This window comes from Cygnus olor, chromosome 2 (assembly GCF_009769625.2).
Source record: "Cygnus olor isolate bCygOlo1 chromosome 2, bCygOlo1.pri.v2, whole genome shotgun sequence".
Classification (NCBI taxonomy): Eukaryota; Metazoa; Chordata; class Aves; order Anseriformes; family Anatidae; genus Cygnus; species Cygnus olor.
The window spans coordinates 85,823,811-85,841,711 of NC_049170.1; the positions used below are offsets into that span (position 1 = coordinate 85,823,811).

The following is a 17,901-nucleotide window of genomic DNA, read 5'->3' on the forward strand; positions in this document are numbered from 1 at the left end:
TTTGTGTAAATATTTCTTACAGGACAGATGAAAGTCTCAAACAGTCAGTGCTGCATTTCCCTTTTATTTTCACTGGTTCAAACTCACAACTTTATATAGACTGGTGTGGCTATTTAAGGATACTAACTGTTGCTGTATGTACAAAATGTGCCATGTTACCTACCACTATTTTTTTTTTGACAGTATAAAAGGAAATTATGCAAATTACTCATAGGTGGTCGTATGAGTTCCCAAGCGTTTCATAAAACTAAATTTTATAGTAGCTGCACAAGCACTATTGGCTTATAGCACATAGTTAGGAGTTGTAGAGTGCTGTTCGCTGAATAGTAATGCCTTACAGAAAATAAGAATTTCTATGAAAGGTGTTCCTTTGTCACTACCTGAGCATTAAAGTGAGAAGTCAGTCACTCAGAACTGAATGAGGAACAAGTAGGAGGAGGAACAACACATGAAAAGCTTTCAGAAGTGAGGAGGGATGAGAAGGGATTGAAAGAGAAGGGGGTGACATAAGCAAGGAAATCAGTAAACTGACACTGTATCCTGATGACTCACTCCTTTGTCTAGGGTGGAAGTGAGCCGCTGATGCGTATTCCTCACATTGGCCAGAAGGTGGTGGTGTTCTCAAACATTTATTTTCCCGTAGTTTTTTCGACACAGATGGTTTGTAAATATAGAAAAACTACTTAAAAGAAGTAATTTGTACTGACTGTACTAAACTAAAAATAACCTTTAGAGAATATGGTGATATTCCATCTCATTCTTCACTGGCATACTTTTCATACTCTTAAAAAAGCATTCTGGTATTGTTAGAAAACATTTCCTTCTCACTTTATTTTTACTCTGATTCCTTTTCATTTAATGCTGCTGGATTTGTTTAATGAAGCATTTATTGCTGAAAAGGAATGTAGTAGTTACTGCCCTCTTGTCCACAGCCACTGAAATAGGGAACCATGAAGGTCGTATAAATGAAAGGGACAAACACCTCTCAGAATGGACTGCTCTGTAAACTTGGCTTCTCGCATCATACTAAATACTCTATTGTTTGCCTAGTTTACTGCTTATCCGGGCCCCAGATGAAGAAGTTACTTGTTTGTATTATTTTTTTTTACATTTCCTATTCTTTAGTATCTGAGAGAACTGCAGTGTCAGTCAACACTGTGGACTTCCAGTCCTTCTTGTTCAAGTATGATCAGCCTGGCTACACGTTCCTTATTGAACAGCATCAATATTGCTGCAGCTTTAAACAACAGTCAATGGCACCTGAGAGCCAAACTACTGTACATCCTGCAGAAGATGTTTCTTCTCCTGGAAGTACCTTAAAACTCAACTGCTGGGTTCAGTGAGAATACAAAGAGGTAGATGTTTAAGAAGGTTTAGACATTTACCTCTAGGTATGCTTTTTAAATGACTCCTTGTGGCTTTTTGATCCTTTCTACCAAATGAATTAGTTCTTTTTCTCTTGCTAGTACCTTTTCTGCTTTTTTTTTTTTTCATTTTCCAGCAGTGGGTACAGAAACAAGGATGATTTTTCTTGTGACAGCATTCAACAGATCAGTCCCTCGGACAGCATTTGTGTAATTAAAGTCAGCAAAATGGATGCATGAAATTATTTAAACCCAAATTTTAGCATCTATTTAAATGCTAAGTACTCAGACATTCTTTTTAACTTGACTTCCACTTGAAGTCTACTGAAATTGTGAAGCACTTCTGGAAATCAGACCATTTCTTTACTTGCCCATTTATAGGTTAAGCCCATCCGTTTTGGAAAATCTGGGTTGAATCACTGTTTCAGCTGTTATGAAGATAAAATGATGCTTAGCATCATTTTGTAGCAACACTGTAAGGTTTAAGAAATCAGTGACCACTGATACCTTGAGGACCAAACTTGCTTAAATGTTAAGTCACATAGGTGGAATGACTGCCTGAAATAGCACAGGCAGCTGTTCACCCAACAGGTCTCATTTCCAGTGTTACTTCCTAAAATGTTCGTCTCTTGTTGATGTTCTTCAAGAGATTTTTATGAGGCTATAAGGAGAAAACATACATTTGAATTAGCAAGAGGAAAAGTACAGCTGCTACTTCATCCAAATCATTTTCATTAATTAAAACACAGAGGAAAAGACAAAAGCACTATTTTGCTTTTTGACATGAGTTTTGTTTGTTTGTTTGTTTGTTCTTCCACATAAATGTTTCTGGCAATGCCAGATACAAGAGATTTAGCATGGATCCAGGCTTGGGGAAGGTTTTTCCAATAGGCAGGTGATGCCATTTTTCCTGTAGAATTCTGCCTGCACGTGATTAATCCTTGCATGACCTTTCATCGGCTGCTCTGTGGGCTTATTTATGCGCCTCCCATACTCTGAAGATGACAAAACAGCGACAGGTCTTGCCATTTCCTGTGAAAATGTAACATTCTCCTTATGATAAAATCACAGAGCGAATACTTGGCAGTTATCTACTGCTAAATGTGCTGTGGCTGGGGGCACAATAACAGATGGAACTGTACAGCATCTGCTATACAAAGGTATATTTATTTAGCAGTGATCTGCACTCTTACTGTTCAATCCCTGACCTATTTTTTTATGTATATTAATAAACCACGAATGTATCACTAGATGACGAGATGATAAGGTATCAAACTGTGACACACACACACACACACACACAGGCGATCACCATGTGATTACTGGCAAAGTAACTACTGTGTTACTGGAAAGTGGCACAGACTGTATTTTCATTCTTATTTTTCTTGTGCATGGACTTGCACAACTAAAAAACCAGAGATTTAGTTCGTGTCCCTTATTACAGTAACCTTACTTATTACCCTGCTTGCACAATTCAGTAAAACCATTATATGAAGAAAAAAAAATCAAAGCCTAAAGAAAAACCCTGCACAACCCTTGGTGCGTGCAACCTTCCTCTGGAGGACATAAAGCATGCTATTGGATTTCTGCACGATGAAAGGTTTTACTAAAACTGCTTGTAGTTGTAAGATTATAGAAATAACTGCTCTGCAATGATGGGAAGCAAAGTTGCTGAAAAATAACCCAACCAAGACAAGATTATTTTAAGCCTGTCCTTAATAAACTGCATTTTAAGTGACTGTGCAATCACTAGCTGCAATCTGCAGTTCCTTCCTGTGCTGCAGCAATAGGGAGCTCTGGAGTCAGAAGGGAAAGGCAGGGTTTGTTTGTTTTTCTTTCCCTAGCCAAAGGTCTCAGATTTATCAGGCTGCTTGTGTGTTTGTGCACTGGCTAACACAATAAGCCTTGGTCCCCAATGTGTTTACCTAGTACTGCGATATAAATAATATCTACAAGAAGAATCAAAACGCAGTCTACACCACAGTTCAGGTACAAACAAATGAGCTCTTTTCTACAACATAAATGGGTCTGAGCCATACCAAAATTTACGATTGGGCCTGTGAAACATGTGAACTACCACATTTCCTGCGAGAATGCAGGATGAAGTACAGACCCAAGGGAACTCGTAGCAGGGCAGTCAGGTGTGTAACATATCCAGATAGACAAATCTAGACCCGAGATTCTTGGGAAGATGGTGCAAGCCCTTTTTTTCAAACAAAACAGAGCATGAAAAAGCAGCTATTCTTTCTCCAAATCTCCTACAGCCTTCCTGCCCATCTTGCTCCACCCCACTGAAAGCTATTCAGTACACCAAGTTCCAACCCCACCAAAACAAAAAAACAACAGTCAAGAACAGAAGGCAAAAAGATCAGACCATTTTCTCCCCATTCCTCCTGTGGATAAATATTGAGAAAGGAGAACTGACAGATTTTTTCATAGAATCACTGAGTGGTTTGGGTTGGAAGGGACCTTAAAGATGATCCAGTTCCAACCCCCTGCCATGGGCAGGGACACCTCTCACCAGACCAGGTTGCCCAAAGCCCCATCCAGCCTGGCTTTGAGCACCTCCAGGGATGGGGCATCCACAGCTTCTCTGGGCAACCTGCTCCAGTGCCTCACCACCCTCTGATTGAAGAATTTCCTCCCTATATCTAATCTAAACCTACTCTCTTTTAGTTTAAAGTCATTACCCCTTGTCCTGTCACTACACTCCCTGACACAGAGTCCCTCCCCAGCTTTCCTGTAGGCCCCTTTAGGTACTGGAAGGCCGCTGTAAGGTCTTCCTGGAGCCTTCTCTTCTCCAGGCTGAACAACCCCAACTCCCTCAGCCTGTCTTCACAGGAGAGGTGCTCCAGCCCTCTGATCATCCTTGTGGCCCTCCTCTGGTCTTGTTCTAATATGTCAATGTCCTTCTTACGTTAGGGGTCCCAGAGCTGAACGCAGTGCTCCAGGTGGGGTCTCACAAGAGCAGAGTAGAGGGGGAGAATCACCTTCCTCACCCTACTGGTCACTCTGATTTTGATGCTGCCCAGGATACAGTTGGCTTTCTGGGCTGTGAGTGCACATTGCCGGATCACATCAAGCTTCTCATCAACCAACACACCCAGGCCCTTCAATTCAGAGCTGTATTTCATGATTTTTGTGGGTTCTGCATTCAGCAGATATAATTTTTACCAACAGCTGGCTGGGAAGCGTCCCATTACATGCCCTCACAGTGTGTAATTCTACCACTGTTAACACTTGAAATCAGCAATAGCAACCATGTGCAAACACTCTCTCTGCAGTCACTGCATTATGTGCAGCTAAACTGAGCGTCTGTGATTGTGCTGCTGGATTCCCTGGGTGGACCCACGCTCTCTGCAGGGAATGAAGGGCTAACTTGTAGTGGTTTGGGTTTTTTCCTGTTCAAAGAAAGAATTGCGCTGTGGTAGATTCCGCCTGTCTCAGAGCTGTACTAGAGAGATGTGGATTTGGGCATTTTTATTTATTATGTTTTATAAAATTGTTAGTATTACGTAAAGTCAGTGGGGGCCATTGAGGTAATTGAAGAGCAGGAGTTGAGTACGTGACCTGCATTTAGTTACGGGTAAGTCCAGTGTTGGGCATCATCACGTGTGTGAGGATCATGTTGCAATGTTTAACAGCTGTGGTTTTGATGTGCCTCCACGCTAATTAAGGGACTGGATTAAGGGACACCTGTTCAGAACAGTTCCCAGGCAGAGTCACTTGCATGCATTGCCCAGCAGGGCTAGTGTGCATTCTGACCCAAAAGCGCTTGCTTTAGCAAGCAAACTTTTAGGAAAGTGAGTTTTGGTGATACTGAAGGGACGCGAGATCTCAGTTAAAAGCCTTAGCTTTGCACTAACAGAAAAACTGTTTCTACACAAATTTCCCAGATGGATGTTGGGTTTGGGCTTGGGGGTCGTGGTGGGATTGGCTTGGTTTAACTTAAACAAAAAGGATCATTTTTCATTAGTCATTTCCATGGCTTTTGGTCTCATGTGGGTTTGCAGTTTTGTTACTAGGCATGAGCAGGGGATAGTAATGGGAACTTTTGTGATTCCCTTGAGCGCATCTAATGCTCCCTGCACTGTCTGATGGAGTTGAAGGGGACTATGAGTGTGCACTGAAATGTCTGGCATATATAGCTGCTAGTAAGAGGAATTACAAGCAGTGGCCTTTGTCCCAAATTTTCAACAGTTTTATTACCTAGCAATTACAGTAATTTTAACTTCTTCTCTCTTCCTTCTTCCATTTCTATCCTATCTAACACAGGCAACCACTCTTAGCTTACCCACCTCTTTCCATTCTATGAACCCTCTGCATTTTTGAGGACATTAACACACAGAGGTTACATTTTGTCTGTTTTTGAACATCCTCTGCCTCTTTGATTGTCTGTGTGTGTATATATATACATATATGTATATGTAACGTGTATATGTGTATTATTCAGATGCTGTATGGAAAAATATATTTGTATATATGTATATATTACAGTATTTTTATTTTCAAGGCATCTGTTTAAAAATGTGTCTGCATACTTCCTTAGCTATCAGGCTACACACTAAATCCAGATTCTGCTGGCCTTTAACACATTGGCTTCAGCTAGCCTTTTCCAGGCATGTCCATAGTCTTCTGATTGACCTCCTCTTTGCATGAGCTCCCTATGAATTGCCTTACTGCAGGGCAATCTGGTGTAAGTTTGAGTAACGAACACACTAGCTTCAGAGACCTGGGCTGTCTCAGCAAATGTCGATTGACACAGCAGAGTGCAGGGAGGGAGGATGTCACAGGGCGGTGGTTGAGTCGGAGCCCCTGGTTCCAGTCCTCTTAGCAAGAAGAGTTTTCAAGCATCACAGAAGCAGCTGTAGGACCACCAGAACTGCAAACTCCCAAGGGGCACAGACTGATCAGAAGTTATCCTCAGTAACCTTGAAACTCTGTAACAGGTGGTTTGCCTCCCTGTGTGTACCTCTTTCCCGCACCCTTTACCTTAAATAAGGTTTGTCACATGGAAATCCACAGGATGCAAAGAGCAGGAGCTAGCTCAGGTGTCTTGACTTGCTAATAAACTCCAGCCACCTCAAAATGTAAAAAATACCTTTAACAAAGAGAAATTATTAAAGGGTTACCTCATCGTTAATGTGAAGACCATGACTCTTTGAGTGTTCTCTGTCACATCGGTGAAGTTTTTTCTTGTAACCCTCTGGTCTTTTAAAAATAGAATCGTAAGTGGAAACCCATCCTGCCTTGAGAAAATGAGAAAAATGGCTAATTAGCAGTATTGTTCAGCTTTATTGGTTACATAATACACGTAGTCAATTCAATAATAAAACAGTGCACATATAGCATTAGATGATGGCAAACGTAATATATCTGAGGTACCATTAGCATGTTTGGGTCATTCCTTTGAAATAATTTGCAATAAAAATACCAAATGAGGTGTGGCTATTTATTTATTTATTTATTTATTTTTGATCTGTTCATCTTTCAAATTTCCCTTGTGGCAAATTACCTCAATTTTTCCCTGTAATCTGTTGAAAATTTTGGAAATGTAACTGCTTTATTTGTTTGCTTTACTTCTGTTTTTCTGAACTTCATACCCTCCTTCTTAAATTTGTAAATTTGTCAAATAATCTGGCACTGTTATGTAAAAGGAAAGCAGGGAGTTTCAAAATTCATTTGGAATGAAGAAAATATTAGTGCTCTGCAATGGAATCACTATTTAATTTCTGATTAAAGCAGAACTGAGAAGAGTTCAGACACCTGCCACAGTGGTAATCCTGTCAACTGTAACATATGAAAATAAAGCAAACCCCAAGCCAAAATATTATTACATTTATGGTATCTGTTGACATAGTTACATCCTAAAAACAACATGAAAGACCTGATCTGCTAAGAAATGCATTAGTGAAATCCGATAAAAAAAAAGTTATCAGTGGAGGAATTTCAAAAACAAAAAGACCCATATCCCCTGTTTTAATATGCTGTCAGTTGTTTAAGACCTTCATTAAAAGGTCCACATTCCAGTGAACATGCCAATTGATTACTGTTTTTATGCGTGGTTTACTAGCCCTGTCCTAGATGATCTGCTTTAGATCTTCTGCCACAGATACAGAGACAACACTTCTGTGCTCAAAATCCTGGTAACTCTGCTGTTGTTTCTCTATGTTGTTAAATGCTGACTTACTAGGTTGCAGTGGTGAGGCATCCTCTGTGTAATGCTACTGAAGCTAAGCACTTTGCAAACATTCATTAATATTCCAGGCACAGAAAAAAAGAATGAATTTCCCTTTCCATATAAATTGAAATTTTCCAATGGTCTAATTCCTTAATAGTGCAGAAGAATGGGTCAAGTCTGGTTCCTCCCCTGTGGCCAGGCCCTGTGCTGTGAGGAGACCTATTTAACAGCTGTTACCACTTTCCATTTGCATGTCACTGGAGTAGCTTTTTCTACAAACCAGGTCATCGGGAGTGTGAAAGTGGACTTTGTATTGTAAACAAAAGCTCTACCATATGGTTGCTAATTCTGTGCAGACTGGACGGACATCCTTCCTGCCAGCTCCACCACCCTGAGCACACCAGTCAAACCCTCTGACCTTCCCCAGCCTTACTCCTGTTGTGCCTTCCCTGCCGTGTCCTGGTAAGCACGACACTGACTGCGCTGGTTCACATTTGGCTCTGAGCACCTTCCCAAGGTGACACTGAGATTCACATGACAGCATCGAAAATGGCAGGGCCTCCAGCAGGGCCACCGGGCCAGCGCTGGAGAAATCTGCACTGCTGCTCACTTAAGGGACAGCGGGTTCACAGGGTCTGGCCAGCCGACTGACACATTAAGTGTCAGTGTAATACCTTCTGGAAGCATTCAGTTATCAATGCAGATGTCTGTTTTATTGTCTGAGCCACTCTGTTGATTTTTCACATTAAAGTTAAGCGTACAGAGAAATCTGTGTGATGCACACTGGAAACCGTTTCCCTTGACTGCAAATGGGGCAGTGTCTTACAGAAGGGCCTCAGCCCGCCTTTGTCAGAAAAAAGCAGGCAGTGAACCCATGCCTTGAGGCAGGTGATGCTCTTCATCACCCCACCTCTAGCATTTCCCTAAAGACATTTACCTTCTTGCATTTCAACAGCACTACGGGGCTGGTGGGTCCTTAATCCTTGCACAGCTGCTGGCAAATTTATCTGCTTTCTGTCATCACCCAGTGAAAGATACTTCCCTCATTTTCTATCCACACATAGCACATACCTGTCACGCTTCATGAAGGCCTTTGAAGATGAAAATTGCTATCTGAGTGCCAAGTTACCACATCAGACTGCCTAGCTCAAGAGTAGAGCATGGCATTTTCATAGGCCTCCCCCCTCCCCAGCTGGTAACTCACGCCCTTGAGATGCTTCCCAGGCGCCAGGCACCCTGCCAGCTATGCAGGACAACGAGCACTGCTGCCAAAAACACGGGGGCTTCGCTTCTCCCCCCAGCACCAGCCCTCACCTGGGCCTCTCGGTGGAAGTAGCTGAGCTTCACGGGGCCCTCTCGCCTAGGCGGGATGTAGCTGAAGGCAGACAGGGAGGAGACAGGAGGCTGACGCCTCCTTCCCACCCCGCTGCCTCCTTCCTCCTCATCCCCTCCGTGCTCTCCTGCCCCTGCTGGGGCGGGGGCCGCCATGTTGCCTGCTAGCGTTACCCGGTAACGCTCTGCCATGGCGGGGCGGGCACAGGCGGCCCAGCCAAACGGGTCATGGAGGAGGGAAGGGCCGGGCTGAGCACTCCTGGGGTGAGGCAGTGTGGCAGGACCAGGCGGCCCACAGGGCTGTGTCCCAGCCCAGGGAAGCTCAGGGTGTGTGTTAAACCTGGAAATATTTAAATGTGAGGCCACAGATTTAAGCAGCAGCCTCAAGGCTGCCTCACCAGGCAGCATGCCCCGCACTCTGCCCAGCCTCCAGTTCCTTCCTCCCTTCAGCCTCTGATTTATTACTGTCTCTGGAGGCTGGGGAATCACAGAACCACAAAGCATCCCAAATTAGAAGGGATCCCCAGGGATCATCGAGTCCAACTCCTGGGGCTGCACAGGACCACCCAAAATTCAGACTTTGTGTCTGAGAGCATTGTCCAAATGCTTCCTGAACTCCAGGCAACAGGGTGAGAACTAAACTGGACCAAAGGGGACTGATTTTTTCCTTTGGGGTTTGCACTATGCCAAAAATTCCCTCCCCTGGGACATTCCTGCACTTTGAGAGGCTGAATAAAAAGCACACCAAAACATGGTGTTTCCAACAGCACCTTGGAGAACTAGGGGTATCTTCTGCCCTGTCACCCAGCTGGGCACATTTTTCTGATGAAGTGTTTAGCCATTTCAGTCAGTTTGGTCTGAGGTACACACGTACTCAGGTCTGGGGCACTAAAAGTGAGCAACTTCCAGGTGCAAGCTCTATTAACAGATCAGCTCTAAAACTGCTTTACTCCACTAGCACCTGGCTCCTATTTTCTACATTCATTTCTCAGTTATCCTGCGTAACTATGACCATGATGTTTCCTATTGTGCTTCTTGGGGATCTGTGACTAACTTAATTTGTGTTACTGCTCTTTTCTGCCACTGCAGTATTAGTGCCATAGGTACAACATTGTTCTTATTGTAGTTTTCAGTATTTTTTGGCAAGCACTTTCACAACAGCAATCTTCCAGGCATTTTGATTTTTACTGAACATCCAAAAAAAGAAAAAAAGTAAGAAGTATTCAGTCAGGGTACCAGACAGAAATCTTTACAACCAATTCCTTCAGGCATATTGGGTCCATGTAATAATGACATAAAAGTCCCTTTTCTGCTATACAGCTGCCATTCTCCATTAACTAATTGACTGACTAACATAGCATCTTGCTCCTTTTCAACTGCAATGGGGAAGTATTTGTACTCTACAGACCTGGTTTTTTTTTTAATCATTCATGACAATTTCCATCTGCTTATCTAATAATATCCCTCTACCAATTAGGGTTCTCTTCTTCATGTAGCATTGGTCAAATTACCACAGAGTATGTGAGCAGTAGAATTTAAAATCCAATAGCTGTCTGATATCAGCTTCCTACACAGAAACACACACGCCACTGTGCAAGTGCTGTTTTGTAGTTTAGTCCAAGCACCAAGAGGTTGCAAAACATTTTATAAAAAGCAGCTCAGCTGAAGCTGTAGCTATAAATAGAGCCATAAGGAACTGCTCACCAGAAATTTAAACTAAGCTAGGCAGGATCTCCGAAGTCAAATTTGAAATGTTTCTTTTCAATGCTGCTCTGGGTATGGCAGATGAGGTGTGTGAAAAGATGAAAGAAGAGGTATTCATACACGTTCTCTCACCAGGACCTGATAACCCCTCATAGCAAGTGCAGCATCAAGACCAGTGCTGTGAAGAAGCAGCGGTGAGTTACAGTTGTAGGTGACTCCCTTGTGAAAGAAACAGAGGCTCCCACCTGCAGACCAAACCCTCTCTTCAGAGAAGTCTGCTGCTTTCCTGGGGTTCAGATCAGAGACATCACCAGCAAGGTTATGAGCTTTGTACAGCTTTCAGATTACTGTCGACTCCTGCTCTTTCAAATGGGTTCCATCAGTGTCACAGCAAGTCTGAAGTCAATCAAAAGAGATATTAGGGTCCTGGGAAGATGGCTAAAGGATTCAGAAGCCCAGGCAGTGTTTTCCTCATTCCTCTCACATGGAAAGAAACAGGCAAGCCCAGGATATCAAAGCCTAGCTCCAAGACTGGTGCCTCCACCAGAATTTTGGGGTTTATAGTTCTGGAATAGCCCCTGAGACATGAGGTCTGCTGGGGCTTTGTGGGATGCACCTGTCTTGATGGGGGAAATGTTTCTTGGCCCATAACCTGGTGAGACTGATTGAGACGGCTTTAAACTAGGATCAGTGGGGGTAGGAGATACTGTTAAAAACACTGAGGTTAAGCCAAGGGATGGTGTGGCACCATTTGAGGGTGACAAGGCTATTGGGAGCATCTGTGCTGCTCCGGGGAGCGCTGTGGGTTCAGGAACACGTGTGAAATGCCTGTATACCACCACATGCAGTATTAGGAACAAATGGAATAAACTGAAAGCTTTCCCAGAGCTGTAAAATCATTGGTATTAGTGAGACTTAGTGGGACGAGCCCCACGACTGGAATGCTGGAATGGAGAGCTGTCGGCTGTTCAGGAGGGACACGCTGAGAAGGTGAGGTAGAAGTGTTGTGCTGTACGTGAGGGAGAGTTTGCACTGTACAGCCCTTGTCACTGGGGATGTCACGGTAGAGAGCCTCTGGGTGGGGATTAAGGGGATGGATAGTAATGCTGGTGTTGTTGTGGGTGTCTGCTATTGACTGTCCACCCAGGATGATGGCACAGATGAGCTATTAGGGGAAATCTCTGGATCATTTGCCCTTGCCCTTATGGGGGATTTCAACTTCTCAAACATAAACTGGGAATACCATACTGCTGCAACAAGCAACTGTGGGAAATTCTTAAAGAGTGGTGAAGATCACTTCCTGTCACAAGTACTGAGTGAGCCAACTAGCAAAGGTGTCCTCCTAGACCTGTTGCTTGAGAATAAAGCAGACCTTGTGAGAGAAGCGACGGTAAGGTGGCTGTCTTGGCCACGGTGCTCACAAAATAGTTGAGTTCAAAATTTTTGGTGTAAGGAGAAAAAAAAAGTCAGCTGTGTTGCCACCCTGGGTTTTAATAGAGCGGACACTAAGCTACTCTGGAAGCTAGTCAGCAGTGTCCCCTGGGAATCTGCTTTGGAGGGTTTAGGGTAACAACTGAATTGCACTAGAAGGATGCTATACAGATTGTCAAAAATATCATTGGATACCTGTTATAGATTTGTCCTAAATCCCACATTTGAAACAATTTGAAACGATGCTTTTCAGTTTATTTTCCCTTCCCAGCTAAGGCAGAAATCTCTCTAGAGTGATTTGAATCTTACAAAGGCTTTTTCTTCCTTTTTTCCCCTTTTGCAGACTCTCCACCTGCAGGGCATGAATTCCCAGGGGTTTTTGTTCCAGTCACATACACTACTCATACACTGTTGTTACAGGTAGCTTGGCACTGGAGGTACGTGAATTTCCTCAGCAACTTAAAAAGAAGCATGTAAACAGTTTTGAGAGGGCAATGGAGTGCTTTTAATCTATACTGTCAACAGTATGCATTTAAATACAGCTGACGTCAGAGACTAAAGTGTTAAAAGTTGCTTTGCATTTGTTGTCTTAGGGATAAGAAATTCAGTTGCCTACCTTTTTAGGAAGTAGCATTATCCTCCTTAGATTCCACTGCTATGATTCCTGAATTTTCAATACGTTGATATGTACTTTTACAGTGATAACTGTCTCAAAGGCAGGGTGACTGTTCTGAAATGCCAAAAACTGACTTAGTGAATAACTTGGCAAGTAAATTCCTCAAAGGAATTTGTGAGGCAAATGGTCATGGGGAGGATGATGGTGGGGACAGGGAAGTTGATGGGATGGACACCAGAAGACAGATGACATACAACTAGACAGGCCACTGAAATGCAGAAAAGCTGCAGGACCGCCTCCTTGCCACAAGCTGACATACCTGTTTCAAGCTAGTGGCACTTAGAGCTGAGATGGCTACACTGCTGTCAAATCAAGGCTTAGCAATTCAGCTCCTGTCCCTGCCACTTGGCCTCGACATGCATCAGACCACCGCGTGTTCCTGGGCTATGAAGGGGAGATAGCCTTTCCAACAAATGCTGCGACCCTTCATGCTTGAAGAAGCTGAAGCATAGATGACTCTAAAACTGTCCCCTTTCCACTCTCATAGCTTTGGTCCTCATTTCAAGTCAAGCCATTAATTTCGCACAAGTGCTTGTTTCTTCCAGGCTCTGAATCAGTGACAGACCGTCTACCTCTAACGGAAAGGCTCTTCAGAGGCTTGCCAGAGGAGAGGGAGGCAACTGTACATCACCTGCAGAACCCAGTGCACCTTTTGCAATCTTTAGGGGGAGGTGGGGGGTTGTTCATGAGCTACTCAGGATTTTTTTAAATTATTTTTAAATTTTCCTTGACTATATCTGTTATCTCAAATAATTCTCTACATAATTACTGTGACTAAGTGACCACTTCGTAGATTGCAAACATTTCCTGGTTGGATAGTGACTATAATTTCAACCACTTGACTTAGAATTAGGATTTTCAATTTTTTATTTTAATAATTTTAAAACAATTATAAAATGGTAAATGGTTGACGGATATAATTTGCAATTATTATTTGTATGCTGACTGATACCTGCTGAATGGATATTCCAACTCACCATATCAGATGAATATTCTGTTTAATAACCCTCCTGGTAAATAGAATAATGCACAATTTTATACATGAAATGGACATTATTATTTGTAACAATTGGTAACGCTGTTTTGAAAGGCAAACATAAAAATTTCTAGCCCAGGAACATCAGTCTTTCAAAATACTTCACACGCATTTCTTCCTGTCAAAACTGAGTTTTTTCATGCAAAACATCTCAATCGCTGCAAATACATTTGTAAAACACTCCATCAGAAATTTTCAAACAGTTGTTGGCAGAATCCTTTTTTTAACAGTGACATCCTATAGTGTAAAGGGTTTCATAGCTTCATAGTTGCAAACCAGATTAAAATGTCCTTTTATTCCATTCTGGCATATTAAAAACTGTATTTACCTGGATGATTCCAGCCACTAAATTTAAAAGCTTTTAAAACGAATACATTCTAAGCTTTAGGGTGAACCAAACTGATTGATTTTCAAATTGATAATCAATCTACAATTGATTAATGCATCACTTTTGAAAATCCACAAAAATTTGAAGTACTTCACAGAACAAAAATACTGTTAATTACATGTTGTATTTAAGGCACATATATCTCATCCCACATTTGTTTCCTCCCCAGAGTCACAGCACTATTTTATACAAGGAAGAAAAAACGGAAGTAAAAAGCCCTAGCTTGAGGTCTGCTTGTAAAAAGTGCTGATGGGTAGTATATAGGTCAGGAGAAACTGCTATGAGAGAAAAAAAAAAAAAAAAAAAAAAAGTATCTTCATACAGAAATACAACCAAAGGGAAAATTAATTATCAAAGGACAAGGTAATCATTGCTTTTGACAGTAAATCTGTTGGTACGTAAAGTATCTGATGACATAGCTGATTATTTGTCCCGAAATGAGTTTCTGAAAACAAAATGGGACAGACTTTCAACAGGTCTGCCTTTGGATGTGCACACCTGTCTCTTTAGAAATAAGCAGGCTGAACTCCTACCTGTGTGTCAGTGGAAAAAGGTAAATAAGGTCTATAGATAGTTTACAAAATAGATAAACCATAAAGGAATATGAAGAGAATTAATAATGCTTTTCACACATTAAATAGGATGTTAACGTCTGTCTTTAGACACAGCAGTTAAATAGCATTAATGTACAGGTAATCCCAACTACTTTTGTAGTTAAGAAAAATATCTGCAAGCCTAATCTTTCTTCCTGTCCCTTGGTAGCCCTCCAAGGAGCAAGGCACTGGCTTTGATAAAGAAATCCATCAGACTCCGAAAGTGTTCTTGTTTGGGTTTCATTTTCCCAGCCCACAGTGAATCACTCTTACACTGATCTCTTGGCTGCTGCCTCATGTTGTTAAGCACACTTGCATTTTACTTTTGAAACTCACGTTCTTTAAGATTCGCTAGCAACCTATGAACTGTAGCACCAACATGGGAGTCACAGAACTTGAGCCTTATAGTGTGTAGAAAATATGGCATACTGAATACTGACAGGTATGATTATCAGAAAGCTTTTCAAGTTATACAGTGATACGTAAATAGTGTTATATTCAGACACTGAGGCAGGTGAAACTGCTGCAGGAGAGGAAGAAGGAGAATACAGGATCTCTGGATCAATCTAGACAGGGGAAGAATAAAACGGTATAAACAGTAGATGTAAGATGCATTGGAAGACAAAAATATTTATTGGATACAAATAGCTTCTTGGCACTAGAAAGATAATAATACTAGTCAGCAACTGAAGGCTGGAGAGAAGATGGTATGCACCATTCTTTGGGCATCATAACTATACGTATATTCATCTTTTGCCCACTTTCTTTTTCTTTAGCAGGATTTGGCTACATAGTAGCAAGAGTCAGAATGCAAGTACAAAATGAGAGAATACCAGAGTAACATGAGTGCCCTGAACAAAGGCATTTTCAACGTGTTCTTGGAAGGGACATATATATCTTTATATTTCATTGGACCAGTTAGCTCACCACTATTTAAATATTTTACCATTTTATGGGTTACAGAAATATAGTATTGTTTAACTTTTATAAAAATCATAGAAACAAGCCTATCAAATTAGGTACAAGGTTTAGTACTGATGCACAGAATGTGCAAGAATACAAATGAAAAACAAAACCCTGAATATACAGGTTATACCTGAAAGCTGCACATAGATACGACAGTACAATATAATTACACATGAATTTACATACAGGGTTTTCATCCATAGTGAGAAATGACTGCTTTGACCTGTGATAATACCAGAAAGGTTTTAAAGGCTCAGAGTACATTCAAAATCTAAGTTGTTTGTTTGTTTGTTTGTTTAATTTAAGGGATAAAAATTCAGGTTGTCTATTTTACTTCAAATGTAAACATTTTGAAATTGACTGCTATTCCAATTTGCTAGGGGGCGGATGGCTGCTGTCAGTAACCATGCTACACTCAGTGAGACTTTGCATAGCCTGATGCCATTTACTTGTGACCCACAATTTTGGGAACTCCTTCTGAAAGGACACCAACTCAATACAAATGTAAATACATGTTTCATGAATTAGAAATCTGAAAGATTGTTCCATGAATCCTTTTTACAATTCAATAGTATGACAGAGCTAATAGTGCATAAGTTGACATCTATATTCATAAGATATCACTCAGAAAAAAATATCTTGTAATTATATGATATTTTTTAATGGGAAAATTTTATTAATTTTGGTCTTGTTAGGCTATTACAATGACTAAAATTGTTAATATCAAGTATTGATAATAGCAAAGCAAAAATAATCTTTATAGTGCTTTCAAATGAAGATAGTAGTTACTGGTTTTTTCAGTCTCTCACCTTGCTCATCTATGAATTTTTTCAAGTATGCTATTTTTTAATTCAACAGGTTTTAAATTCATCTTGAATATCCACAAAATGACATTTTTCGTATCTTCCGCTCCTAGTCATGTCCTGATAAATTAGATTATTTGTAATTATCCCATGAAATCTGGCATTGGAAAGGTAAGTGAAAGGCATGCCAGGGCAAAAGAGGTGGTGGAAGTGCAAAACAAACGGAATGTTTCCTCTCTGGTACAGCTTCTCCTAGTTACTGTTTAAGCACTGCAGGCCAGTTGTCGGGTAGCAATGCTGCTACTGTCTCCAGTATCCCCCACTTTGCTGTGTTTATGGATCTGAGGTAAGTGTATCACGTAAGGACCAAATGACTGCAGAGTGCCTAGGATACCAACCAAGACTGAAGACAATAGAGTTGATTGAATTTCTGAAAGGCAACAGCAAATCTAGCAGATATTAATGACCTAGGCTATTGCAATAGCTGGCCACAGCCTGCCTCAGCATCTAACTGCTGAATAAAAAGCGGCCGCCACAGCAGCAGACGCGCAGGTTTAGAGGGACAGAAGCCATAGAAGGAAGCAAAACTAAGAGACAGCAACAGTAAGACAAAGTACATATAAACTTTTAATGAATTAACCTTACAAAAGACAATAGCTTCAAAACATTTGACACGTTTGTACAAAACTAATCCAGCATTGTTAGTTCTCTTCAGAAAGAATGCCAGCAAGCCACCCAACGTGTCCCTGGCTATGAGATGCAACTGGTGATCACATCCAAATCATGTGTGAACTGAGTAAACTTATTTACAAATACTGTATGCTCTAATACCAGATTAGTGGATGCTATTGGGGAGCGACTGTATTTTCCAGAAAACACCATGCATCGGGAAATAGTATGCACCCCTAGCTTTATTGCCTTTTTTCCCCACATTTGTCACCAACATCTCTTTTTAGTCCTTTCAGGATGAGTTACCTCTTTTTAATTCCCATTCCTTCTTGTCTCGGAATAACAGTGCAAGTTGCAGTACAATCTTCCAGTCCTACAGCGTACATCACAACTGTCCTTGAACATAGGAATATCAAGGTGCAAAATGATGGCTCATGGGACTATTCTGCAGCCATATTAAAATAAGTGCCACATATCAGAAAATAGCACGCATGTTAAGGGCCAAAATGTAGTTAAAAAGTGCGTGATACTTTCCTGAAAATATGGTATTGATGACATGTACAAGCATTCTTCAAGATGCCACATTCCCTTGTGAAAGGGACCTTGTCATTTCAGTATGTACAAAGTATGTCTTCAATTCTCCTTTTCCTTTTACATTTATTATTCCTCTGCAAGTGCTCATGTACCCCAATGTTTGCAGGACATTGTTCGTCTCCTCTGTAACCTGCAACAAGACAATAACAAAACCAACACTGACA

The 17,901-nt window shown here is 41.4% G+C and overlaps 2 protein-coding genes across 3 annotated transcripts in view; both read right to left on the bottom strand.

Moving 5' to 3' along the window:
* Nucleotides 1-121: 121 nt before the first annotated feature.
* C2H5orf49 (chromosome 2 C5orf49 homolog) lies at nt 122-9,378 on the bottom strand. Its single transcript, XM_040548258.1, has 3 exons — nt 8,860-9,378; nt 6,497-6,613; nt 122-2,396 (listed from the first exon to the last, which is right to left on the bottom strand). Exons 1-3 carry the CDS (start codon nt 9,283-9,285, stop codon nt 2,217-2,219), a joined length of 723 nt encoding a protein of 240 aa, XP_040404192.1. The 5' UTR covers nt 9,286-9,378; the 3' UTR covers nt 122-2,216.
* A 4,160-nt stretch (nt 9,379-13,538) lies between these two features.
* The window catches only part of ADCY2 (adenylate cyclase 2), a 210,926-nt gene continuing 206,563 nt past the window's right edge, over nt 13,539-17,901 (bottom strand). For both annotated transcript variants that reach the window (XM_040548261.1, XM_040548259.1), the window contains one exon: nt 13,539-17,867. In XM_040548261.1, the coding sequence (XP_040404195.1) occupies nt 17,715-17,867 (153 nt within the window). In that variant the 3' untranslated portion in view covers nt 13,539-17,714. The remainder of the gene's footprint in view (nt 17,868-17,901) is intronic.

Coding starts and splice junctions, on each gene's coding strand:
- C2H5orf49 (XM_040548258.1), bottom strand. CDS start 9,285: ATGCTGCCTGGTGAGGCAGCCTTGAGGCTGCTGCTTAAATCTGTGGCC. Junction 6,614..8,859: donor ACTTCCACCGAGAGGCCCAG/GTGAGGGCTGGT, acceptor CATTTTCTCAAG/GCAGGATGGGTTTCCACTTA. Junction 2,397..6,496: donor GTCTTCACATTAACGATGAG/GTAACCCTTTAA, acceptor ACATTTTCACAG/GAAATGGCAAGACCTGTCGC.